The sequence below is a fragment of the Gallinula chloropus genome (assembly GCF_964237585.1).
Source record: "Gallinula chloropus genome assembly, chromosome: 10".
Taxonomy (NCBI): domain Eukaryota; kingdom Metazoa; phylum Chordata; class Aves; order Gruiformes; family Rallidae; genus Gallinula; species Gallinula chloropus.
This window is the reverse complement of record NC_140095.1, coordinates 18,620,039-18,646,687: the sequence shown is the minus strand read 5'-3', so window position 1 is coordinate 18,646,687 and position 26,649 is coordinate 18,620,039. Positions and strand designations below refer to the sequence as shown.

At 50.6% G+C, this 26,649-nt stretch overlaps 1 protein-coding gene across 1 annotated transcript in view; it reads left to right on the top strand.

The window, feature by feature from the left end:
- SH3PXD2B (SH3 and PX domains 2B) overlaps positions 1-26,649 on the top strand; it is a gene marked incomplete at its 5' end in the record, with an annotated part of 74,764 nt that overhangs the window by 24,181 nt on the left and 23,934 nt on the right. Inside the window, 3 exons of the mRNA XM_084268864.1 lie at positions 9,254-9,329; positions 20,756-20,832; positions 24,516-24,607. Of these exons, the coding sequence (XP_084124990.1) occupies positions 9,254-9,329; positions 20,756-20,832; positions 24,516-24,607 (245 nt within the window). The remainder of the gene's footprint in view (positions 1-9,253; positions 9,330-20,755; positions 20,833-24,515; positions 24,608-26,649) is intronic.

The window sequence follows — 26,649 nt, the reverse complement described above, 5'->3', positions numbered from 1 at the left end:
CGTAAGCTGCGAGGCTGGTCTCTGTCAGACACTCTGGCGTTCTGGGCTTGCAACAAGCAGAGTTTCTTGGCAAGCTCCAGCCTCCTGGCAAGGTCTGAACTCTGGAGCACTCCGAGCCCTCTCCTGCCATCGTGTGAGTGCTGGCAGTGCCTGGCTCCTGCAGCAGCTCTGGGTATGTACTGTCTGCAGAGGCTTCCTGCCCAGCCTGGGCTTTTGGGCGCCCTTGGGCTTGGTATCTTTAAACCTCATCCTTCACAAGGGCAGTGTGCTCCCTGAGGGAGACACGCTGCTGGTGCACAATGAAGGGAGGTGGGGATGCTGGTGGCAGGAGCTGGGCTGGTTTGTGCTGCCCATGGGGTTGTGGGGTTCAACCAGCTTTTTCTCTGCTAGACAAAGAGTTTTATTCTCAGGTGGGAGAGCGTGGAAAGGAGCATGGTCATGCTAAGGACTAAGGTGTATCTGTATCATATGGAGACCCAGGTTTAGGCAGTTAAACCTCAGAGGTTTGTAGTGTCTTGTTTTCTGCCTGTTGTAATTGCACTGGCTGCCATAGAGCTGCTCTTGATGGCCACCACCACAAACCTGAGCAGAATGAAGTCCTCTCTTGCATGGAAAGAAAAGTCCACATCGGCCTTTCTGCTGACTGTACTTGCTTGGAAGACAGGGTTTGTGTTTAGGGAAGGAACAGAAGGGAAAATAGATGGTTAGCAAGAAGTCTGATGCAAGAGGAGTGTCATGAGGCTGGTGTTTCTGACCAGCAGTGCTCTCCCAAGTGATAGCACTACAATTTTTGCAGCTCTGCCTGCAGTTCATATGCTTCCTCCTTTGTCTCATCGTGTTTGGGCCTGCCACAGATCTAAAACATTGCATTAATTTCAGGGAAGGAATGCACACCGGTCTGCTTGTCATCTGCTGGAGTGGGGAAGGTTTTTGGGCAGGGAGAGGTCAAAGAGGAAAGAGATCCTGAGCGGTATAGTGGAAAAATGTGGGGTGAGCCATCCTGAGGTTTTGGCAAGCGTGCAGGTTGGAGTGGGGTGGCCTGCAGATAACACCTCTCCATGACCCGTCACTGAAGCACTTGACTGAAGGCTGCCTCATGATGTGAAGCACCGTGTCATATGTGCAACTAGATCTGGTTGGAGCACGTGAGCACAGCCCTCCCCTTGCTGCACCTTGGCTGCTCAGCATGTGGAATGGGGTGAGGGTGTGGGTATTTCTCCACTGCTGTTTCCATTTCCACAACAGAAACTAAATCTCGTAACTTCCCAGTCTTCAGAGGAGACCTCCTTTGGGATGCTAGAGAGGAGGATGTGGGTGAATGTGAACCATCTTTGCAGCCTTCCCTATGGCTGCTGCTGCTGCCGTGACAGCTCCAGTGCTGGTTGTGGTGGTGGTGGCTCTGTGGTCTTTGCCCCCATAGCTGTGACCTGCTCCTGTGGTGAGACACCTTCCAGGGGTACTTCCTCATGTGACACAGACACAGCTGTGCTGAAGGAATATTCCCATGGATGGGGATGGGAAAGAGGAAGTGGCACAGACCAGTCACCCCTGAGTGTCTACCGGTAAGAGTCATTTCCCTTGGCTGGGGTGTTGTGGTGAATTATGGATGCTGTACTGGCAATTTGGTGATGTCAGTGTTCTGCTCCTGGTGCCTCTATGGAGTGCTGCGGTTTCCGATGTTCATCTGTGCGGTCTGCGACCTGCCCACCCAGCCTAAGGCCATCTGGAAGCTGCAATTTTCAGAAATGAAGTGGGAAATGTGAAGAGAATGATGACTTTCCAGACTCAACACCAATGAATCAAATGCAAAAAGCAGACAGAGGGATCAGCAGCTCTGTGAGGTGGCTCTGTTAATAGATACTGCTCAGTGCTCTTCTCCAAATCTGAGGTTTTCTTTTTCCCTTTTTTGAATGCTAAACTCTCCCCTTAGTTTCTCCCAAATATTTTCTTGACAGGCTTGCAAAAGGCGGGAAAACAAATAGTGCTTTTCAGGAGTTGCTTGGGCCATCCAAAAGTGGGTGATGATCCTGGATCCTACCATCCTGGGGTGTCTCATCTGATGCCGTACTGGAGCTGGGTTTTGGGAAGGGGCAGCTTTGCCCTCTGGTACCTTTCTGGGTGCCTCAGAGTGGGCACCTGGACCTGCTCGTTGCTTTTAGAAGCATTTAAATGTCTTAAAACACATTGGTTTGGGGTTTTTAATGCTCTTGGAAATGCGTTTTGTGGGTGTGCACAGAACAGAGAAATCTCTGCAGGGAACAGGGCTTGGCTTGACCAGAGACACATGTATCTGGAGATAAGGGTATTTCTGTCTCCTTCCATGACACTCTCTTTTGCCCATCTGCTCCAAATAGCACTTGGTGTTGGTTGCGATGGTGGATTAGAAACTTCCATCCTCACATCACTGCTACACAAACATGATCATCTTTCCATGATTTCTGGATATTTAAGTTTCAAGGCTGGGTGATAAAACAGGTTCCTTACAATGAGGTTAATACAGGCTCATAGGGGTTAGACACTGGAGGTCAAGTGCTTTGCAGGGAATCCTGGCAGCCCCAGGAACATGCGGTGCCCATCGTGGTCACAACTGCTTCATCTGGAGCTGAGCACCTCTGAGACTTCCACTCATAGAGAATCAGTGGGTGCTCTAGCTGGAAACATCTCCCATCCCTCTTGCATCTTTGCTTTTGGAGGACCATTGCCCTCAGACCAAATGTGTGGATGGGAAGCTGGCATATCATCCAAGTGATGTGATATCATCCACCCCATGTGCTGGCAGACCCTGCCAGCTCCCCCAGCTTTGGGACATGTAATTTACAGCCAAGCACCCAGGATAGCACAGACCTGCTGGTGGCTCGGTCCTGGGGCTGGGGGGACAGCGCAGGCAGAGGATGTGTCTTGCCCAGCCCTGCACCCACTGTCCTCTCCATGCCAGGGACCTATTCACAGGCACCAGTGTCTCCCTCTGTCTAATGCTTCCTGTGACTTCATAGGAAGCTTCTCTCGCAGTGGCAGCTGCTGCCAATTTATATAGCCCTTTCTTCCTCTGACCTTGGTTAATTCTTTTTTGTCTATTGCTGAGCGATGCTTAAAGTTTTCCATCAAGTTTTCACAATCCAGCCTCTGTGATGCCATTTCCTAGTGCTGAGGAGGTTGGGATTGCCCCTGGCCCTGTAATGTGTACAATAGGCTCAAATGCCTCATCCCTTGGACTGGAAAAACAGGAACTGGGGAGAAGCTGTGGTCATCGAGAAACCACTTGGTTGTGCTGCCCCTCGGCTCCCATTGCTGCCTCTGAACACCCAACTCACTTTAGGCATTGAACAGGCATTATGTGGTGCTGCACCAGTAGAGTCCTTCCCCAGGCTTGAGCTCCTCAGCTCAGCATCACTGACACTTGAGTTCTAAGTTTACTCCGCGTTGGTCCTTCTGTCTTCTGGGCTGTTGTGGTTTCAGCTCCCATTTCCTCATAGACAGTCCATGTGGATGCAGGAAAGGTGCCTCTTCTGGGACTGCAAAGAGACTCAAAATCAGTAGCCTGTGAGCTGCTGCCAGATGTCCTTCTCTTTCGCAGACTGTGTACTTAGATCTTCCCTGATCCAGGGGGCTCCAGGGCACAAGGGTGCTCTGATTTGCAGGAGTGCATTTGCAGAGTGTCTGTTTCTCTGTACACAGCCATGTCCCTTGTCACGTCCTCATGGAGCTGGAGTGCTGACGGGCGACTGATGGTGGATGGATCTGTTTACCTTTCCCATTGTGTTTGGAGATGGAATGCTGACCCTCAGTGGATCAATCTTGGAGGAAGACTCTTCTTTCCATACCAGGAGACCTGACTCGTGCCCCGCTCAGCACGTGGAGGTCAGGGTGGGCACTGTCTGTGTGTGTGAACATCCCCATTTAAAGTTCACCACCACAGGGACGGGGGGCCCACAGTGTGCCCAGCTGCCTGTGGCATTCCCACCCACCAAGCAATGGAGAGTTTGGGAGCTTGGGATGAGAGCAGGCTTGGCTCAGACCCATCTTTCCCCCATGGCAAGCTACTGCCTTCTCTCAGTGAGGGGGCTGTTGCTCTCACAAAGAATCTCCTGTGATTCTGCCACCATGCCCTCAGCTGGACTCTGAAGCCTTTTGTTGAACTCTTTTTTTTTTTCCCTTTTATTCTATTTTTTTACCCCTCTTTCCCTTCGAGGCAGTGTCAAAGCTGACTTCTCTGCTCTGGATAACAGACATGTCTGGTGGAGGCATGGGCTAGGTCAGTTCTTACTTGCTAGACCACGAAGGAGGAATGTGGTTTTAGGCTGAAACCCCATCACACAGCCAAAGCAAATCCTGCTGATAAGAGAAGCGGGAACTTCTCTCACCCCCAGCCCAGGATAGCAGCTGACAGCCTGGCTCTGACACCAGCTCCTGGTGTTGTGCAAGAGTGGGAGAGTTTGCTCTCCCACTGGGTGTTTCATCACACCCCAGCCTGTGCTGGGATATCTTGCTGTGGGGTGACATGAGCCACCATCCCCTCTGTAAGCCGGTAGACTTGCTTTCTCTTCTGCAGCCCTGCTACACGCCACACGAGCCCTAATGCTAACAGAGAACCCAGGCTTTAGAGCAGCCAGAGGAAAGCAAATCCCACTGGCTGCAGAGAGCTCGCTGCAAGAGTAATCCCGTGCCCTTCTGTCTCATCCTTATCAGGGGAATGCATGACCTCTCTGTTTACCACTTCACCCTGACATTTTTTTCCCACCACATGAGATTTAAATGAAAAATACTTCCCCTCCCACCCCCACCCACCCCTTGCATTTTAGAGAGGAAAACTTTTCCACTTCATTGTGGAGAGCGGAGCAGAAGACACAAAGCAGTGCCCCACCTTATTACCTACTGGCACTTGGCTTGTGGGTTACTGTTTCTTGGCAGAGTTCTCAGAGTTTGATTCCAGCTGGGAAGCGAATAGGGCCTGCTCGCAGGCTGTTTGACCTGGAGCCCTGCTCCTCCAGGAGAGACATCCCTCTGGCATCACCATCTGCATGGTGTATCCCTCTGGCATTACACCATCAGCTTTTACTTGGGCAAAGCCCTTCCTGAATGCTGGCTTCCTGGGAATACTGCTGAGCACATACATTCCCCTTTCCCTAGGATCCCCTGCAGCACTCTTAATTGATTCAATTAGAACATTATCTTAGAGCTTCCTGTTAACGAAGCAGCTGTCTGCCAATGTGTTAGCTGTTGATACAAAGCTGCTTTTGAGAGGCTCAGTCTCCCTGGGTGGCCCCACCAGCGTTATCTGCCAATCCTGGGCAGCTCGGCCCTGGGGACAGTGTACTCCCATGACTGGTACAGACCTTCAGCAGAGGCTTGCTCCACAGACTCACTGCACAGACCCTGCTGGGTTCATGAGAAAAACAGCTAATTGATAAGATAAACTGGTGGTGGAGATAAATGGATAAAAGTGCTCTGTCCTGGCGTGCTGTTTCTGGAGCGCAGCCATGGGTTGGATATGCTGCTGGGGTATCCACAGCCCTGTCCTGGCTTAGGGAGCCAGGGCCTGGCAGCTGTGTGATCACCCAAAGGAATTGATGAAAAGTGTGGTATAACAGCCTCCTGCATTTACAAAAGCAGACCAAGATGCTTTAAACAGCATCCATTCCAGTTTTTCCCTTTTTCTTCCCCCTTTTTTCAAGATTCTATCACAAATACTTAAAAATAATCCTGGAAGGGGAGAAACAACAGGGTTATTGTTTCTTTTCTCCTTCATTTTTCTTCCCAACGCAGCTGAGTGTATTGTTGAGAGTGAGACTTGGCCTCTCTGTGCCCTCCCGAGCTCGGCAGGGAAAGCTGCGCTCTGAAGGGTTGTGTGTCTGTCTGCCCTTCGTCTGTTATATCTCCCCCTCTCCCCAGGATCTTGGACGCCCAGGCAAGTCCTCTCATCTGGGAATGTCATGTGAGCAGTCTGGTTTGGAGCTTGGATGGAAACCTGAGGTGATTTGTGGGAGCCTTCCTGTGCTGGCTGCCTCCCTTCCATAGTTCCTTGCCTGCTGGGGAGCGTGTTTCCCAGCTGAGGCTGGGGAGAAGGATGCTCTCCCAGGAAACTTGTGCTGCCCTGCCGTGAGCTGGCATGCCTTCAATTCTGCAGGCCATCTTCTGATGCCTACTTCTGCATCTGTCTCCAGGACTTTTACCCTTTTTCCATCCCTTTTCCAGAGCTGTGCCTGCTCTCCTTGGCTTTCCTGGGGAGAAGCAGTGCTGTAGTCCCCATCCTGCAAAATCAGCAGGAGCCAGATCCACCAGAAAGGGTAGAGGGAACCTCAAAACATAGAGACCTGCTAGCTGGCTTCCTCCAGGTCTCTGGAGCACCTCTTGGCTCTGGAGTTGGTCTTTTCCCATTGCTGCTCTGTGCTTTTCCTCGCTGCAGCTTTATAGCGTGTGGTGCTGCAGAGGAACAGTCAGCCCATGAACCACAGGCTGGATTTCTGCAGATGTGTGCTCTTTTATCTTGCTAACACAGTCTGCCACGGTCACAGCTGGCACTGGGGTTATTTTCTTTGGAGTGGGTTTTTTTTTTAGCTGTTCTGTAACCACAGGTTTATGCCTAGTAAAATGAGATGAACTACTCTTGCTGCTGTATTCTCCAGAGCTGTGTGATGGGACACCTCTGCCTTGCTCCTTCCCCATCTTCTCCTCTTTTTGTGCAAGCTGGAGGGTGCTCCAACGACCTTGCAACCTCTTTTCCTCCCTCCATGGCAAGAGAAGGTTGTGAATACACAGGCATAATGGTACCAACCCATGGCAGGTGGTATCTGGTTTGGCTGGGGTGATGTTGGTGGTGCTGGGCCGGAGGGCAGCAGGGTGGCTGCAGGGAGAGGGTCCCCACGCCAGCCTCCTGCTTGCTGAGCAGCCGCTGCAAGAGGCCCTTGGCAGTCAAGATAAAGGAAATGGAGAACTTCTGGACTGAAGTTCTGGCTGCGTTTGGTGGGATCACATGGGCAGGAGCAGATCTGGCCAGAGGCACAGCCCAGGCACGTGCGTACGGCAGAAAACACAGCTTGCACCGTTTGTGCCTGGGAGGCTCTCAGTGCTCCGGCAGCGAGACGTCCTCCGCTCGCCTTCAAAGCTGAGAGGAGGGGAAAGCTTCCAGCCACTCCAGTGCTGTGTTGCTTAACAGCAATCAGATGTGCGGCGCTTGAGACTTGTTTTGCTCGCCCTTTTCAGCAGTCACAAGCTTCCCCGAGCTCTTCCCAACAGGAGGAGCAAGGCCAGAGGCACCTCTCTGCTGTGGTGCAGCATGGCTGTTTTGCAGGGTAACGGGGATGTGGTGTCATCCTTTATTTTCGTGGATGGAGGGATGAGCAGGACGTCTTTGTGTGCCCTGGGAGCCTGCGGTGCCTCAGGGAGGCGAGTCCTCCCTCAGCCGTGCTGAGGCTGGCTTTGTGGCTGCTGGTAATGTTGCTCCAGTCTCCAGTTGTTCCCGAGGCCAGAGTAGTTTTCTTTGTTGTCAGCCCTTTTAACCTTGTTTTGATTTGTTTTGAAACTGTAAACAGGGTCCATCCGTGCTTAGTGTCACCCTAGTTCTGAGTTGTCTTGTTTTCATTTTGAAGAGAGTATTCGAGAGCTGCTTTTGGCTTTCCTGTTGTCTTTGGGAGTGTTGGGGGAGTTTTTTATTTCTTCTCATAACGTAAGAAAAATACCTCTTTCCTTCTGCCCCCTCTCCACCAAACCTCAAGAATTTTATCCTGGTGCCTTTGAGATCTGAGGAAAGAAACCCACAAGTATGGCATGTGCAGAGGGCCATATCGACAGAAAGGGCTTAGCTCCAGGGTTACTCTGCTTTAAACGAGCTCCTGCCTGGTTCTAGATGAGGCCACAGCCCTTAGCTGGGAGCACAGACCTCCTGTAAAAAGCATGTGGAAAAATAGGTGCCAAAGAACAAGAGCCATGAAAAGCAGGCAGTCAGGTGGGATACATCCCAAGGGGTGCGGGGACCCCACAGTTTGGTTCTGTCTGGACTCCCCATGGTCAAGGGGCTCCTAATGTTACAGAGCAGCAGACAGGGGGGAGTGTGGGTTGTGTGTCTGGCTGCTCGGTGGTGCCTGTCCTCCTGCCAGGCTGGGCAAAGGCTGCCTGCAGATGCCTCTCATGGGATGCATGGCTCGGGCTCTCTGGTTGCCTAGTTTCTTCTTTGCATGAGATACTTTAAATATTAATTGGGCCAGAGGAGAATGGCTGTTTAGGCTTTGTAGGTGCTCAGGACACTTCCTAGGCGGGTTGTCTCCAGTGCTTCCAGACGTACTTACTTATTTATGCAGAGTATGGTAGCTCCAGTAGGAGAGGGCAAGATCCATTCCAAATCCTCTGGGACCAGGGAGCTCAGACCTGTGCCCCAGAGAAAACAAGGGAGAACTTGCACCTCCCCCCGATCCTTCCAAAGGAGGGAATATCTGAGTGGTTGGATGGATGGCTCTTCCTCCTCCTCTGGTCTGTGTAAACTGCAAAGCCCAATCCAAAGGGTGCTTTCCAGTAAGACCAAGTAAAGGAAATGCTGAGGGTGTAGATCATGCCAGGGCATCGGTAATGAGCATCACTGAAGCTGCAAGGAGCTTGTATGCATGTGCGGAAGCACCAGTGCAGGCAGCCAGCGAGAGCAGGAGCTGGTTATCACCTCTCTGTGCTAACCAGATGTATTAAGTGCAGTTGCATCAGTCAGGAAATCATTTATTTAATGCTGACGATCCCATAAAACATTCATTCTTCAAAACCTGTGTAGCACAAAGTGTTCCCCAAACTTGTCATATAACTTTATGGCCTTTTGCAGGCAAACATGGGTTGGTGCTGTGAGTCCAAAGCATCTGTAGTCCAGGAACTGTGTCAGCGCTGTGCAATGCTTGAGCTAATAAGCTTAAAATACAACTTTTTTCAGGAGCTTCTAAGATCTAGTGACTGAGGTCCATCAGAATGAAATGTAATAGCTGCAGAAATGCAGGTTACATAAATCACCCATGCTGAGCGGAGTGATAGTGATGGGAAACATCAGTGGTGAGAAATGTCTTGAAAATAGTGGAGATGACGTGAAGATCTTGTGCTTCTGGCCCTGCTTTGGATGTGCTTCCCTCAGTGCTGCAGGTCACTGTACCCTGGCTGGTGGTGCTGTGTACGATGTCTTGGGACACTGCTGTTTGGAGAATGAGCTTCACCTCCTCCTGGGGATAGCGGCCTTATGTTGTGAGAGTAAATCACAGACTTCAATCTCTTGCATTTCCTTTTCTAGATGCAAATGCTGGACAAGTTTCCGATGGAAGGAGGGCAGAAGGACCCCAAGCAAAGGATCATCCCCTTTCTGCCAGGTAGGCAAGTGGGCTCCAGCAAAAAACATACTGGTTTTGGCGTGGCGGGAGATTTTTCCCAGGCTGTGTTTGCTCTTATCTCCTGAACCATCTGAGTGATAACAAGTTCTTTGCCTGCACTGTGTCCATTAAAACATCTGTATTTGTTACCAGTGTGCCCAGTGAGTGTTAAACCCTCAGTCATTCTCTCTTCCTCCAGAAATCATTAGTGGAGGACTTCAGCTAAGCAACCCCACTTGCACAGCTTCTGCCCAGAGCATCCCCTGCAGCAGCCTCCTTGTTTTTGGAAGGGTCCTGGCCAGCATTGCCCAGGGCTGAGGATGGTGTGAGGCTCCCCAGGAACTACTTATACGCTGTTTTTCCTGTCCTGTGCAGCTCAAAGGGCCATCTAGAGAGAAGGAAATAGAAAGTGAATTCCAAATGTTAAATCAAGCTGACTGATGGCCTTGGCTTCCTCCTGTGATGTTCAGGACTGGTTGCTCCGAGACGGGATTTCAGTGGCATGCTGTGTTTCCATGCCTGCCCAACATGCAGCTGAGCATTCGTGTGCCCCAGGAACAGATGCAAACTCTGTGGTGCAGGGGGTTGCTTGTGGCTGCCCTTTGGTGCGGGGAGGGGGTGGGGGGAAGACCCTTAATGTGCCTTTCAAAGATAACCAGCCTGAGGGGGCCCTGGGAAGTCTTTCCCACACCCATAGCTAATGGCTTTGACCACAGAGTTGTCTTTACCCCCACCCCAAGTAGCTAATGGGCATGTTTAGAAATGTCAGGGTACCATAATCACTTCCAGCGACTGTCAGGTCTGCTTAGTGCAGCCCTTTGTGCTTGTGCTCTACCTCCTGGGTTTTCAGGAAACACAAAGGCATTTAGTGGGCTTTACTGTTCTCTGACTGGTGTGACGAAAATAATTTACACCCCTTTCTGAGCAAGAGAGTCTTGTCTGGGTTTCCCACAGAGGGACTTCTAATTCTGGCTTGTCCTTGTCTTGTAACATCAGCAAAAGCAAGGCACACCTGACATGAGTACGGCACAAAAGCCTTTGCTATACAAGTACTACTCCCAGCGAGGAGGAGGAGGAGTGGAAGCCAAGCTGGCAAAGGGCATAACTTGGAAAAATTGGATATACCATTTGGCTGGGCTGCACTTGCAGAAAATTCCCACCAAAATGCTATTTTTGGAAGGCAGCAATGGAGCTCGGGAAGCCTGGTCGGAGCACTGCTGCTCACTACACTCATCAATATTTGCTCCTGCTTCTTGGTGTTGAAATAGTTTCCCTTCTCTAAGAGGCATGTCACTGGGAATTCCGCTGGAGGAAAAAGGGGTTCGAAGTTGCTGGAAAATAAAGCCTGGTTCTTGTGTAGGAAAGTAGTTCTGGGGACTTGGAACGACCATCCTCTAGATGAGCTTGTGCATTTGTGTCTGGCCTCTGCAGAGACACTTGCTCTTTTGCTCTGGTCCCTTTTTTTGCAACAGGATGGAATGATGCTGTTTTCAGAGGTAGTCACGCGTTGATGTGGAAAATGGCTGGTCCATGCTTCTCCCAGAATTTCTCCTTGACATTTCATTTCTGCAGCAGTTTGCAGTAAGGAAGAGACAGGCTGTTGATGTCTAACAGCTGGCACCTGCAGCTTTACTGCTTGTACTTTCGGATGCCAGCACAGAGCAAGAGGTGGCGTGGTGAGAAGATCCCAGTATGGAATGGTGTCCTACCTCTGAGGAGGAGGTAGACACTGGAAAGACAGATCATCTTGCAACTGCCTCCTGATGGGGCAGCTCCGGAAGTCCTCTGGCTTCAAGAAGTTGTTGCCCTCCTGCCTTTGCTTTGCATCACAGAGCGGCCAGGAGCTGGTGGCTTTCTCTGGGGCAGGATGACGAGCCCTGCCTCCCTAGAGAGATAGCTTGCAAGCTGTGTCAGCTTCTGAAAGAGGACTTCACTTGGGGGCGAGGGAAGGCTCTCTTAATAGGTGCTAGAGGATGTGCAAAGCAATGTGGTTCCTTTCTGGAGCAGTTCTTGGCCTTCGCAGTTTGGGAATGGCAATGGCTTTAGTCACTTATGGCTAAACCCAAAAGTCTCTCTGTGCCCGGGGTGCCATCCAGATGAGCTCAGTGCAACAAGCACAGGTCTCTTTCTCTGCAAAATGTGGCTCTAGTACGCTTAGATTGCTAGGGGCTTGATTATGTTCAGCTTCTGTGAGTACTGTAGTTTGCTCCCAGTTCCATTTTGAGCAACATTTTTAGCATCTGAATTTCATTACCAGCAGAGATTTGGCTCCAGTGGTTTACTAAAAGTGCACAGCTTTCTGGGAAGTCCGTTGTGGAGTAACATTAGACGTTGTGGCCACTGGAGCTCTCAAAAATGTCTCTTGCAACCCCATGTCTCCTGCAGCTCTGGCTTTCCTAGCAAAACCCTGTGTCCCGAGCTTGTAGCACCACCACGACCTGAGAAGGTGCCATCTGGGTTTGTCTGTAAGGCCGATTTCCTGGAATGGGAAAAGAGTTCCATGATTACTCCACGGTTACAACATCCAGCCCACGGGGACTCTGCTTGCTTTGTGTTGGTTCGTTTTGGTAAAGTTTGCTTTGAAGGTTTGACTTCTTGGAAATTTCTAGGGGCTGTGGGTCTTTTGAAGTGGAGCCATAAAGCTGGATCCTCCGAAGCAGAGATTTTGGGCCGTGGGGATGTCCTTCCCCAGGATGTTGGCACCACACTCCTCCTGTAGCACAACTTGGTGGGGCCCGGTTTGGCTCAGGAGGACACTGCAGTGCTCCTGTGCCATGCCTGAAAAGCCTCTGTCGCCTTATAGGGGAACTTGAAGTGGACTCTTGGCTACTTTTGCTGGCTTTGAGCCGCTGGCACAGCCTGCCTAGCTTCATGTGGTGCTGAGGATGGTCCCTGGAAACAGCTCTGGCAGCACCCAGCCCATGCATGGCATCGACTGCGGTCCCTGGAGCAGAGTCAAGAGTAGCTGGTGAGAGAGAAGAGACCTGTCATTGCCTGGCCCCGAGGACGTTGTACTGGGCAGCTCCATCCTTGCCTGCAGAAGTCCACACTAAGGGTTACATGCATGTTGGCTGGGAGGTGATGGTGTGGAGACCCCAGGAAAGAATGAACTAAGAAAACAAATGAGCTCAGTTGGGCCCGCTGTGTAGGGGCTGTGCCAGATCTTTCAGGAAACAGCTTTTATAAGGAGAGTGGAGCCTTCCAAACTTTGTACAGCCCGAGTGGCCTGGAGCAGATCCTGGCCAGTCTGCTTTGCTGGAAACGTGAGCCTCAGCAAGGAGGGGTTGCCTGAGGCAGAGCTAACTTTGGCTGTAAAACTGCTTTTTAGGAAGCTTTAGCTACAGACAATAGTGAACTCCCAGGAAGAGAGGAGGAGAAAAAGGGGTTCAGTGGGAGCATTTTAAAAAGTAGAATGATGTCTCCTTTCTCCCCTACCCAGCCGGCTAACCTCCTTGCCATGGGCATCAGTGCTGCCCACACACTTCGGGGCTTTTCTCCCAGGACAACTGTGGGGATGCTAACAGCTCTCCACACAGGCCCACCAAGGAGATGGAAGACAGCTCATGCATTTTCCATCTACTGTACCTGACTTCCCCCAGGCCCATTGTGTCTTCATTAGAGATGTGGCAAGGGTGCCAACAGTATTAACCGAGGCAGGGTGCTGTGCTGAAGCAGTTGCTCTGCTTCTGACCTTTGAGATGGCTTTAAACAAACTACCTTGTGGCACTGTAAACTGTAAGAGAAATGGCCTCAGAAACATTTTGCTCCAGCAAGCTCTGACATTTCTCAGTGAGTTCTTGCATGGATGGGTAGCAGCAGGGCTTTGGAGAAGGTTTTGGGGCACCTTTCAATGCAGTTCCACTCTCCTGATCATGAAGAAAAGCTGCTGAGCCTGATGGGATACCCTGAATTAAAAGGATTCACTAAATAGGAGACTGCCTTTCCTCCTTGTCCTCCTCTCAACCCCTTGTCTTTGCAGAAGTGTCTTTTTTTGCAGTAGGAAGGGTAGTAAGGCCATTGCTGTCCTGCCAGAGCAGAGAGCGAGCCGTTTGGGGTAAGAAGCCAAGATACTGAGGTTTGCCTCTCAGCTGGGTGGGGAAGAAAAAAGTGTCTTCTCTTGCATCAAAAGACTGACCTGGGTGCCCTGAAGAGCTTCACTGGCTTAGCCCAGGCCAAAATCTTTCTCCTGTATCATAGCAGCCTTGGGTGCACCCTGCTCTCTTTTCTCCTATGGAGATTTTATGTCTTTGCCCTATTCCTCTGGCCACCTCCTCCAGTGCCTGAGAGGTACCTTGCCCACCTCTTGTTGCGCTCTGTGGTTTTCTCAGCAGTTCCTGGCAAGCAAATAGGACTGTGCCCCATCCTGCAGGATCTCGAAGCACGAGAGTGTAAGGGGCAGTCTTGATTAGAAGCACTGTTTAATTCAGCTCCATTGCACAATTTATGGAACTCTGTGCCTATGCTATGCCCAGGACAGCCCCAGAGGTGTGTTGCTGATTTGCCTCCTTTTTTTCCAGGAGATGCACACAGCTCAGGACTTTGCCAAACAGATGCTAAGTGCAGGGCTTCTGGAAACAGTGTCTTCCATGCCTGCTTCCCCATCCCAGGAATAGTCCATGTAGCTGGCTGCTCTGTGGGCTGGGACTAATTATGTGTACATTTGGGGCTGCCTTTTTTTTGAAGTGAGTTTGGAACCCGTGCCAGGGAAAATCTGGATGTGATTTGAAAGGTGCAGAGAAGTGAATTCTTTCCGAGGCAGTAGGGTGGGGGGAGAGTGGGGGAGGGGGAGTCCTTCAGGGTAAAGCAAAAGGCACAGACGGTTTTCTACTCTTGAAATACCTGGCTTGGTTTGTGGCTGAGATCAGCAGGCTGATGTGTTTCAGGTTCTCTGTCCCTCCAGCTTGCTGGAGATCCACTAACAGCCTCTGGCTCAAGAGGAGCCTCAACCATTTTTCTGCTTGGAACACTTCTGCCTCAGTGTTTTCAGCTCCTTTCTCCCCAGTATAACTTCAGCTCTGCCTTGAGAAGTCCCATGGGAAGGAGTCATTTGCAGAGCCCTGTTTCCCTAGCTGTTTGTTTGGTGAGATTAACCACTCCTGTGGTCTGCCTGCTCTGTTTCATGCTGCCAGAGACCCAAATTCCTTATCAGCCCATTCCCCAAGCTGTCCTCTGACACTTTGCAGACGTTGATGAATGGCTGAGGCAAGGGGGCTGCACTGCAGACATCGCTTTGCAGCCCCAGCCCCTGAGCTGCTGCTCTCAGTCACTGCATAAAGCAAAGCAGCTTTGATTAGCTGCAAAGAGGAGGACTTCCAGTCCTGGGAGAGCAGAAACCTTCTGGCATCAGCAGAGTTTTCCTGGGCAGAGCATCTTCAGTGGAGCTTCTCTGTGTGATGCCAGCTCTTCTCTATGGGGAAGAGAGGTCATGCCTGGGTGGGGTGACCTGTAGTGGGTGGTGGGCACCAGCCTCCTCCTCCTGCCCAGTTGGGTACAAGGCAGCACACCAATGTTATCTCTGCTCTTGAAGCCCAGCAATGTGCAGCTTCAGTTCAGAGGTGCAACCTCTGCTCCAGTGGTTGGATAGGGAATAAAAGCCATGGATAATGTTCCCCTGTGTCCTGGCCAGACTGTTACCACTGAAGGGACTGTCACAGTGGAGTTTTGTGGGGGAAGGAGTGCAGGAATTGTGGCAAGGGAAGGATTTAAGGAGGATTTGAAAGAAACCATACCAGTGGAAACCATGCCATGCCATGCCAAACTGTCCCCTAGGGTGAGATGCAGCATGGGATGGTTGGGACAACAGCTGTTGTGGGACAGTGCTGGCTAGGCTGAGGTTCACAGTGATGAATGGTGGTTCTGCTATTCATCATGTTGGATGAAATCTTTCTAATGTGTGGTGGACCTCTGGCCACAGTGGATGGATATACATAGCAGTGATGGAGGGAGAGGAGTGTGCCTGTGGACAAAGGGAAGAAAGGAGGGCAGCTGAGTTGGTGGGACATAGAGCTTTGTAGCTGGGGAGCTTCACATCCCACGAGGCTGTGATCTCTGTCCACTGACTGGTGGAGTCACAAAACAGCACCAAGCTGCTCTGCTGTGGTTTTCCAGGTTTCGTGCCCAGTAGAGTGAAGACCACTGCCAGCTCCTGCCATCAGCCCAATGCACAGGGCCAGGAGAGAGACACAGAAGCACTGGGACGGTTTGAGCACCAGAGCTGAGCAGGTGGTGCAAGGTGGGTCAAAATGGGAGGGAAGGAAGGGGTCACAAAGGGGAAGGGAAAAGTAGGCATGAGTGTCCATAGCTGTCTGTCCAGGCTGCTTGCAAGGTCTCCTCCTGTCTGCTCTGCTGCTGCCCATCTGGGCGAATGGAACACTTGCTGCTGACTCAGAAGGCCTTCAGATGTGCTCAGAGATTGGCTTTGTGGTAGCTTGAGATCTTTTCTTAGGTTCTCCCCCTCTCCAGCCCCCTCCTGAGAACCGGCTGTTGCCCCCAGTGCTGAAGTGCCTGTGCTGGTATTTGCTTGGCTGTAAAACAAACCGGAGTCCACAAGGGGATAAAGTGAGTGTACAGGCACTGGAGTTGGCAAGGGAACCTGGAGACATGGCTTCTGCCACTTTGTTACTCTTGAATTCATCTTTTCTTTGGGTAGATAAAAGCCTGGGTTGCATGGAAGCAAGCAGTCTCTGAAGAGCACAGCTGGCTTTGGCCACAGCCCAGACAAGGGAAGGGGCACCATGCTTCTCCTGCATTGTGCTGGGGACCAGGGCAACAGCAGTGGGGTGAGAATTAGCATCATGTTAGAAATCCCCTGGGATTTCTTCCCCATGCTGAATCCCCTGCCAAGGGTTGTCATTCATACACTGCCCTTTTCCTGGGATGTTGGCAGGGATAGGGGACACTGGGGCCTTTCCCTGGACGTTGCTGTGACAGAGACCCTCTACCTGCCCCAGCCACATGCATGTTGTGTGTAAAGCACCAGGTGGTTCCTGGAAAGCACTGCATACAATGCTGGATGCTTCCACTATTTTTGGCTGGTGAAATTAAATTTTGACTCTGATGTCCTCTTGGTGTAAATATTTATGACAACTTGTTTTTTAAAGAAATTAATCCTTGCTACTCCAAGGCAACCCTACAATAATAATCTGTATTGTTTAACTTCCACCCCAGTTGCTCTAACCAGCCAGTGAGCTTATGAAACCTGCTCCCAGGTGTAGCTGGAGAGGTGTAGGCAGGGAACAGTGCAGAGAGACTTCATTTGCTTTGATTTTTAAAGTATTTCATATATTCCCATGCTCTCCCTTTTGGTTTTATTCCCTCTCACTTTAAGGGATGGATTGTGTTGGTCAGACTTCTCCAGTCAGAATGCTGGTGGAGAACAATAATGGTGCCACGTTGCACTTAAGAGCAGATGCCTGCAAAGCCCCTAACTGCTGCTGGGGAAGGGGGGGGGACACAAATGCGTAGCTACCAAAGCACGGGCGATGCTTTGGTGCATCTACAGTCGTGTCAGTGTAATATGTAATAAATATATTCTGTGGGATAAAGTGTCATATGTCCTACTGAAGAAAGACTGCTTGCTAAATAGGAGCTGTACACAGAGCATCTTCAGAGCCATTGTCCTCCTCGCAGGGACTGCTTTTTTTCCTGTAGGTATTTATGGGTTTTCAAGATCCAGGAAAAGCAGACAGCGTGTCCTGGAGCCTGGGTACTTCTTGTGCAGGGAGACTTACCAGGGCAAGTGGTGCTTTATCTCCATGTCCTTTTTCCAAAATCAACTTACTTGACATGTTCCCAGGTGATAAATGTTCAGTCTACTCATAGCTCTCTTTGTGTGTGTAAGGAACAGCGTGTTTTACTGTACTTCCTTGTGCAATGGTTTTGTTGTGCCAGAAGGGAGAAGGACTCCTTGTTCTGATTGCTGATGCGTAATATTCTGTATGTAAATAAGAAAATGTAGTAATTTCTGAGTGTTTGAGTTGTGGCAGGAGTGAGAAGCTGGTGAAGTGCAGCCTGAGCAGCACTGATCTTACCAGCCAATGGAAAACCCCACTAGGCAGCAGAGGTGCAGAACTGCCTTCCTTCACACTGCTCTCCCTCTGTGTACCTCACACTGATGGTGAGGCCAAGGGCAGGAGCAGTGCAATGAGGCTGTTTGGAGTAAAGTGAGTCTTGCCAGAGGACATTCTTATACAAAGCATGGAGCTTTGGTGAGTTTGCAGCATCCAGGTGTCAAGGATCCGAACTGCACCGTGGCTGTCCTTGCTCTGGCTGGATACCACGAAGGCAGCTGGGATTGCTCCCCTTTTGCTGTGGCTGTGCATCGCTCACATGGAAGGTTTACTGAGTGAACAGTCCAGCAACTGGGAAACTTCATGAGGGAAAATCCATCCTGAGACCTTCCTTTTCTGCTGGCTTCATTCTCTGCAGATGTTTCTCCTTGTTTGCCCTTGCCTGGAGACAGGTTACGCTGTGCCAGAGCTGGGCCAGTGACTGAGCCCTTCCTTGCACAGTACCTGTCTGTCAGGCTGCTCGTTGGAAGAGGCCAGGACAGGAATTCAGCAATTATCCAATGCAGTCTTCAGACTTGAATTCTCTCTTGCCTTGGCCCATCGGTCCATTGTTTGCCATGTATTTCCTCTAGGATCTAGAGGAGCTAGTCCTGAGCCTTCTCCTCCCCTTCAACATGAGGAGTATCTGCTGTGGGCAGGAGGAAGAGTCTCCACCTGTAAGCCAGGTATGAGACTGAGAGTTGTTACAAGCTCCTGGAGGCAGCCAAAACCAGAGGAAAGTGGAGAACCCTTAGGACAAGGTGTGGGTGGTGAGCACCATCGCTTTTGCTGTGCTCCAGGGTACAGATATGAGATGATTACTGTCATGTTTTTCTCTTGCAGTATATGGTCTTTGGCCACATGAAAAGTCCCAGTGGGCAGAGCTGTTGGTCCCATTTTGCAGATACAATCCAAGGAAAATATACCCAGGAAAATGTTGTTTCTCAGTGACCCTGCGAGTTGCCCATCATCCCCTCACAGGAGGGAGAGGGTTTCCTGCTCTTTCTTGCTTTTCAAGTCAAGGATTTCTGTGGCTGTATTTGACAGGGCTGAAGGGCCTGCAATTATGTTAATCAGGCATTTTGATTGAAAACCAGATTTTTTTCTTAGAAAATAAACTTCCTTGTTGAAAAATGCTAGATCTGGAGCAAATCAGGAGAGGAGCCGGTTTTCCTGCTGGTTCATATGCTCTGTGCCTTGGCTAATTTAAGATTCCTTCAGTTGTTGTGATGTATTTGTTCCCCCAAACTATATTCTTTTTATTATTATTCACTAGCATCTGTTTGTTCAACATTTAAATATTCCCACACCCAGAGCTTATTATTTGAGACATTCATAATGTACCCACCCATCAGTGATTTCATTCTGGCAGGCATAAAACCAAAACAGCTATTCCTTACAACTGCCAACAAAACTATTGTGATCCATTAATCTTTTCTAAAAGCATCAGTCAAATAGAAACCTATGCAGCAAATACACCACTATTACTGATGAGAAGGGAAAACTGTTGATCATTTGCTTGTCTGATGGAAAATAATTGCTATAGGCAAGGAAAGGAGCTCCAACCTAGTTGTCGCTCCCAGTCTTTCCAGACAGCCTCTGCATTCCCAGGCTATTCACCCTCAAAATCTAAAAGACAGATTGAATAGAGGGGTGGGTTGGGGTTTTTTTTTTCACTGTATCATAAAGGCTGCCAGACTTGGCTCTGGCAGGCTGTGAGAAGGAATGCATTTCAGAGCAGAGCATTTCCCCACCATGAATGTCTCAGCCCCTCGCTGTCAGCAGGACATAAATGAGAAGTGATCCTTCTGGTATGAGCTGGCCTGACCCTTTGCATTTCACTGGAGGGCAAATATAGAGCTGGTACTGAGTGTAATTCCATGTGCTCCCTTGGACAGTCCAGTTTCGAAGACATTCTACATTGACTGAGCCTAGCAGGAGGTTTGGCTCAGCCATAAAGTTCTGATTCATACTCCTTGCAGGCAGAAGTTGGGCTGGCTTAGCTCATCTCTGCTTAAAAAATGCATTGGCAGGCTGTGTAGGTCAGGCGTGTTCCAGATTCTGGACAAGTCAAGGAGAAGCACGGGGTGACCCAGCCCTGGTTTTGAAGTTGTGATAAGTGTTTGGCCATTGTAACATGTCCTGTTCTCAGGTAGCTTGGTAGTGTCCAGCAGTGCCATGGCTCCTCTGAAGGCTTGCCTTAGGGGCTGAAGCTAGCCATGGTGCAGCAAATGGCTGTGTGGCTCTCCAGAGCGTTCTTCTCTGTTCTCACGTTGATTGTAAAGAGGATGTGGTGGTATTTGGTTCTGAGGGGAGTTTGGCTTCTGGGTTGCCCCATGGTGACCTCTTTGATAAGTGAAGGGACTGTATGGAAAGACATATCAGTTGCTCTCCCTGGGGTTGGTGGTGGGATCAGAAACCCAAGCAGAGACAAAAAGAGACTTTCCTGCATTAGGGGAGGTATCAGGAGGAACATAAGAAAACTTCATCACCACCCACTCCCCAAAACCACAATTTTCCAGGTGAGTGTGTTGCAAAGTGGTGCCAGTTCCTGGTGCTTTGGGAGGTGCTGCTCTGAAATCCTACCACGTACCAGCCCTTTTGATCACTGAGTCTCTGTGTGTATCTGTTTCACTGTCTGCTAATGGCTTTTGTCTCGTTAAACGCCAGAGAAGCTGTTCTCTGTGCAAGCAGCTTGAAGCATTTAGGACTCATTAGATTTCAAAGGCAAGAGGCCTGTACCACAAGCCAGAGGGGAGGAAATGGAGTGGCAAGAGGATCCCATTAATGGAGAACACAAATAAACCCCAGACAGAAGGCAAATCCTATAGGACTGACTCAGAGCTGCAGCCCCGACGCTGACGCTGTGGCTTCAAGGACCGGTTCACCACAGGAGTTGCACAGAGAGAAACCCTCTGGCTTGGCTTCAGCCCACGCTAGGCCTGGATGCTCTGAGCAACCCTGGAGCATGCAGCGAGGGTCCCACCTGCACTGGCAGTCGCAGGGATGTCCGCTTTCCTGGCCAGTGCTAGGACCTGCCCATGGGTCTGTACACCCGGGACTTGCGTGCCAGCAGACTGTAAGGTATCAGGCACATGCTTTGGTAGGGGCTGCTCCTCTGGCATGGCCACACTGGTGATGGAAGATGGGGATACACTTCGCTGGTAGTTGTTTCTTCTTCTCTCTCCTCACCTCTTTAAACATGCTTTATTCTGATATAGTATTGAATCTACCAGAGGGTCATGTTATTTGTTTTTAGGTACGATGTTTCTGGCAAGAAGAGGATGTGCAGGGAACAGGTTCTGACAGAGTGATTTAAAAGAGCTTTCCTGGGTGTTGCACTGACCTGCTCTTCTCTCTCCATCTCTCCTGTTTCAGGGAAGATCCTCTTCCGCCGGAGTCACATCCGTGATGTTGCAGTCAAGCGCCTGATACCCATTGATGAATACTGCAAGGTAAGGGGAGGCTTCTAGCATCAACTAAAGATGAAGCCACCTGAATCAGGCTCCCTCTGATTTGACTGATAGTATATAATGGTGTGCCAGTGCTGGGAGAACGGGAAGCATGGGCTGTCATGGCATGATGGGGATGGAGTGCAAGGTATGCTTGGACCTGTGTGCTTCATACAGCATGGGGGACTGATGGTGTAATAACCGCTTGGCTCCAGCCAGGCATAATTATCCCCTTGTCTTCTGAGTCCCTAAAATGTGCCAGCTATGTCCAGACACACACCACCATAAATCTAATTTTTGGGAAGAAAAAGTCCCTAAGTGATAAGATGTTGCAGCTGGCTGTCTCAGAGTGATGCCATTAATGGCATAAAATATAATGAATCCGTTTGACTTAACAACTGGAACATAATTGCTGATGTTATATGACCCACTTAGATCCGCTCTCTCCTCCTCCCGTTAATGCATTACCAAGTAATAACATGCATGCTGTGCCTGGCCTTCCAGTTGCTGCTGCTTAACTGTAGAGCTGCTGAGTAGAGGGTGGCTACAGGACCAAAATCTGTAGAGATATGGAACGAGCAAGGAGTCACTGGGAGCAGAAAGCTGTCCCTCCTGGACACGTTGTGCAGCGGATTGCAGCCACAGAGTCCCAGCACATGCTTACTGCCGTGTTTATCGCTCGAGGTGGGCATTGAACATGCTTGGGGGATGGTGGTGCAGAACAGAAAAAAATGCAAACTCTCTGCTCCAGTTTGGCCCCAATGAGCAGGAACTGAGGGTTAGGTGAGTATGTTATGAACGAGTTCCCACAGAAAGCTGGTTAAGGATGTTTTTGCTTTCTTTCCATCCCCTGCGAGAGAAGTGCTTCCTTACGCTAGGAGAGCCCTGGAAAGGAGGAGGGAGAGATTTGGGAGGGAAAATAGACAAGACTGGCAAGGGAGGGAACCACTGCTTTCACAAAGCAGTGCTCTTGCTGAAGGGCTTCTTTCCAGGTCCCTCTGTACTGAAAAAACTGGCAATTTAAAGTAAGGTGCCAGAAAAGCAACGAAAGAACCAGAGCAACTGCTAGAAATAGCTGGTTGTCAACTGAGACTTCAGACAACCATAGGGATGACAAGGAGGAGGACAGAGGCCTGACATTTCTTCCCATTTCTCCGGTTTATTCTCTTTGTGTTCTACATCTGTTAGCCTTTCCCCTGGTGTGGGGACTGCCTTCCTCCTGTCTAAAGGGTTTTCAGAAAGCGTGTGTTGGAGGGTTGATGAAGGAGTTGCAGTGCAGTGATGCTTTTTCCCAGTGAGACTGGGTGCACTGCTAAAGAGAAGTGCTGCTAGAGAATAATTCTTTCTCCCTCCCTGGGAAATGCAGTAAGGTTTGTCTGTCTGGGGTAAATGACCTTTCCCTTCAGGCCTGCAGGCAGCAGGGTGGGTAAGGTGACGTGCTGTGGCTCCAACACCATGGGCTGGGGTCACGTTCTGAACAGTGTGCCCACTTGACTCCTTTGGGGGCAAAGCTGGAGGTGGGACAGACGTCAAGCTATTTGTGCCACTCTTTTTGATTTGGATGGGCATAACTGATGTAGGTCATCACCAGCTAGACTGCAGGGTGGCCTTCTTGACTTGGCCACCACTGTGCCAGCTGTGCCAGCTCTAGGTGGGTTTCCTTCACGATGTCCTGAGAAATCAGCTGTGTGCCTTGCTTTTCATCCTTCCAGCACAGGGTGTTTTCTGTGATCATCCCCTGCTATCAGAGGACACAGAGCCTTCTCCAGGCCACAAAAATCAGAGTGATTTTGGCATGGGAGAAATTATGTAGATCATGGGATGCCTGGAACTGGGGAGTGGTACCCACATGGGAATGGCATCCTTGCAAAGCTTGGTCTTTGGATAGTCTTTCCTTGGATCCAGAAGCCATGGAGTGAGTCGTTTTTTCTCTCCTGTCCCTCACATGATCTCGCTTGCAGCTGGCCCGTGGTTAGTGGTCTGACTGCTGTGCTGGCAGAGAGTGACTGTGTGCTGAAGGGCTGGAAGGGCTGTTGGGGAGCAGCAATTAGGTCAATGTGGAGCCACATCGGATCTGCGTGGTAACCCTGGGGCTTTGCAGATGTGGCTTTGTCTGTGATACAGAAAGGAGTGGAGGTTCGGTTTGCCCACACTGCTGTCACAAGACTGCTGTGACAGCAAATGGAGGGGAGAGGAAATTATAGAGAAAATTGGTTAACCATCTGCTCCAGGTCGAGCTGCAGCACTGCTCCCTGATTTCAAATCATCCCTTTTTCAGTTGCTTGAGGTTTTTTTCACTTTTTGCAGCTGCCATCATCTGTGACTCTGTTCCCTGCCACGAGCAGAGAGCGGGGCAGGGCTCCCTGCCAGGCAGCTGCCCATCCTGCCTTCCCTGCCCAGGCCTCACTGCAGCCCACCTTGGAAAGGACCTACAAGAGCTCTGGTCCAAGGTGAATATTGCTGTCCTAGACTCTGCCCCCAGCCCCCACAGATGCTCTCACCCTGCAAGTCTCGTTGTTGAGTACTGTGTTCAGTTTTGGGACCCTCGCTACAGGAAGGATGCTGAGATGCTGGAGCACGTCCAGATGAGGGTGATGAAGCTGGTGAAGGGTCTGGAGCACAAGTCCTATGAGGAACAGCTGAGGGAGCTGGGGCTTTTTAGTCTTGAGAAAAGAAGGCTGTGGGGAGACCTTATCGCTCTCTACAACTGCCTGCAAGGTGGTTGCAGAGATGTCAGGGTCGGTCTCTTCTCTCGGGTGACAAGTGATAGGATGAGAGGGAATGGCTTGAAATTGCACTGGGGAGATTTAGTTTGGATATCAGGAAGAATTTCTTTACTGAAAGGGTTGTCAGGCATAGGAACAGGCTGCCCAGGGAGGTGATGGAGCCACTATCCCTGGAGGGATCTAAAAGGCATGTAGATGAATGGCTTAAGGATATGGTCTAGAGGTGGACTAATCAAGGTTAGGCTGTGGTTGGACCCGATGATGTTGAGGATCTCTTCCAACCCAGATGATTCTGTGATTCTAAGAAGTCTGTCTTTATACAACAGAGGGAAAGGAGAAACACAGAGGCAGCTCATAGCTCCTGCCATTTGCTAGCACACGTAGCAGCCTTCCAGCCCTTGCCCTGATGAGCTGGTGTCCTCACTTTTGCCTCCTGTTGCTTCTCTCCCTGCCTTTTCCTGAGCTGCTGTTGCCCGGCAGAATATTTTTGGGATGTGCTGGTCAAGGCCGGTGGCACTGGGAGTCTGCCACAACTGCACTGCTGAGCCTTTCCTGAGGATGATGGCTCCATGCCCACAGCACAGCTGGGAAACTGAGCCCTGCCATGGCCAGGAGGCTGGATGCTGGGATGGACATCCCCGTGGCTCTTACCCGGTGAGAGCACAACTGTCCAAAAGGCTGGAGCTGGGCTAAGCAGGGCCCACGCAGTCTCTGCTTACTCTCCTTTGGTCTTCAGCAGCAGCTGGGGTGGTGTGGTGAGGTAACTGGGGTCTGTCTGGGTCTTGCTTTGCTTTGGTGTGTGTTTGCAGTAGCTCTCCCCAGCCATGGTCTGTGCTCCTCTCTGCCAGGAACCACATGGGTGTCTGGCTTGGTGTGCGCTGCACTCTGAGGGCCTGTTCTCACTCAGGTCCTTGCTCAGATTTGATGCTTCCCATCACCATTGACTCTGTTTCCTTGCAGGCTCTGATCCAGCTGCCTCCCTACATCTCCCAGTGCGAGGAGGTTCTCCAGTTCTTCGAGACGCGACCTGACGACTTGACGCCCCCCAAAGAGTAAGTTGTTTGGGTAGCTGCTGGTTGGGGTGGTGGTGACACACAAACTGCCTTCAACTTGCTGGTATCCATCAAAGTTTGAGGTTTATCAACAGTTTGCCCTGTGAGTCACAGATCTGGGATTTGGAGGTTTTCTTAGAAAGGGAACAGGGGCTGTGCAGCCTGAGGTGGCCACTTCTGTGCACTCAGCCAACTCCTGGCATAACCTTCTCCAAGTGGGGAAGCAGAATCACTTCTCAGGGACCCCATGAATTGTCGGTATCCTCGTGAGCCACTTTCTGCTCACAGACGCTGGCTTCAGAAACATGGTCAGTCTGAAAAACCTCATTTCACATGGTTACTAATAACCACCCCTGCTGTGCTGGAAAGCCTCTTTCCCTTAGCCGTGTCCACAAGCCCCATCCATATCATCGCTGCAGAGTCTTTCCATGCAAAACAAGGAATGTTTGCAAGGAATCTCGCGTGCCTTACGCAACTCTGTGTGGTTATAAGTCTTGTGACTATGAGCTACTTTGGCCAGGAGCCACCCATCTCTTACTAATCACAAGCAGCATAAATCTGAGCAGCCGCCTCCATGTCCTGCTATGCTGCTCTTTCTTTTTATGCTGCATGTGACACGATGTGCAGCTCTACCAAAGGTTGAGCAATGGAAGAGGCTTGATTAATTGTGAGAGGAAGGGCAGTAAATTGATTTGACATCATTCTGTATTGGAAGGGTGTGGGTATAAAGGGATTTAGTTTTCTCCTCGGAGCAGCAGTGCTGAGCCTTTCAGGTCTCCAGCTAAGTATTATGCTTCTGTGGACTATACATTTTCCCTGCGCTTTTGATTTGTTTCATTCCATCTCTTAATTCTCCCTTCCCCCCCCACTTTGCTTTTCTCCTTTGGCTCCAGTCTCTATTTGCTTGGCCTGTCATCATTCCTCCAGCAGCTCACAGTCACTTGATGAGATTGGTCTGAGGGCCTCGCAGCCCATTAACTAATTGCTTGCTGTCGGCTGGCGCTCTCATCCATCCTGCCCAGCTACTGCTCACCACTTAACCTGCCACCCCGGCGGTCATCCCTCAGCAAAGGCAGTAGCTCAGGGGCAAGCAAGAGACACAAGGAAAAGATGAGCTGGCAAGGACATTGCAGTGGGAGTTTATTGCAGAACATGGGAGGCTTCCTGTGCATGAGTCTTGGGAGCTCTGCGTGAGAGAGTGGTGGGCTGTGTTGCAAAGGGAGTCGCTTATTGAACCTGCCTGTAGCTGAGGCACTGTCATGCGTGCTGGATTGAAGGGCAGCTTCATCCTTGCACCCATATTTCTCACCTTCTTTTTGTCTTGTAAACTGATCCAGAAATCAGGCAGGGTGGGGGCTGTGGCCAGAACAAGGATCACATTCAGATGTGGAGACCTTTGGGTGCTGAGCCTTATCTGCAGAGTGATGCAGCACAGCCGTGTTTGAAGCTGTAGCTCCTGGCCCTCCAGCCAAGCACCAACCGGTGCTGTGTCCCCCATTGTCTCCTCGGTTTGGGTTCAACAGACAAGGGGAGCACCTTGTCTGGAAGCACCAGCCCAACACCCAGTCCCAAGCTCGTGCTTGTGTTGCAGGGCCCATCCTCGGATCCATCCTGCAGTGTCCTATGGGCTGCTGGGCAGCACCCAGAACTCGCTGCAGAACTGCCATGTGTTTGTGGGTGTTTGGTCATGGCATTACTGGGAGGGCGAGCAGGTGATGCACCACTGACTCTGGCAGTGGGTTGTTCTCCATCCTGCTGCCTGCTCCTCTCTGGGGAGGAGAGCTGAGCTTACGGCGTGCAGAAGGACTTTGCAGGTGACACTTGTCCATTTGCCTCCAGCAGCAAAAAGGCTACAGCATCTCAAGGACACCTCTCCTGTGTTTCCTATCCCAGCCTGAATGCCAGAGGGGTATTTATTAGCTACAATTCAAAATGCTAATTAATAAAAGTCCTTGACTCTCTCCTCTGGAGAGATTGGTGGGAGCCCTTTCCTGAGCCCCGAGTGCTGGCAGGCTGCCAGCTCACCAATAACGAGATGAGAG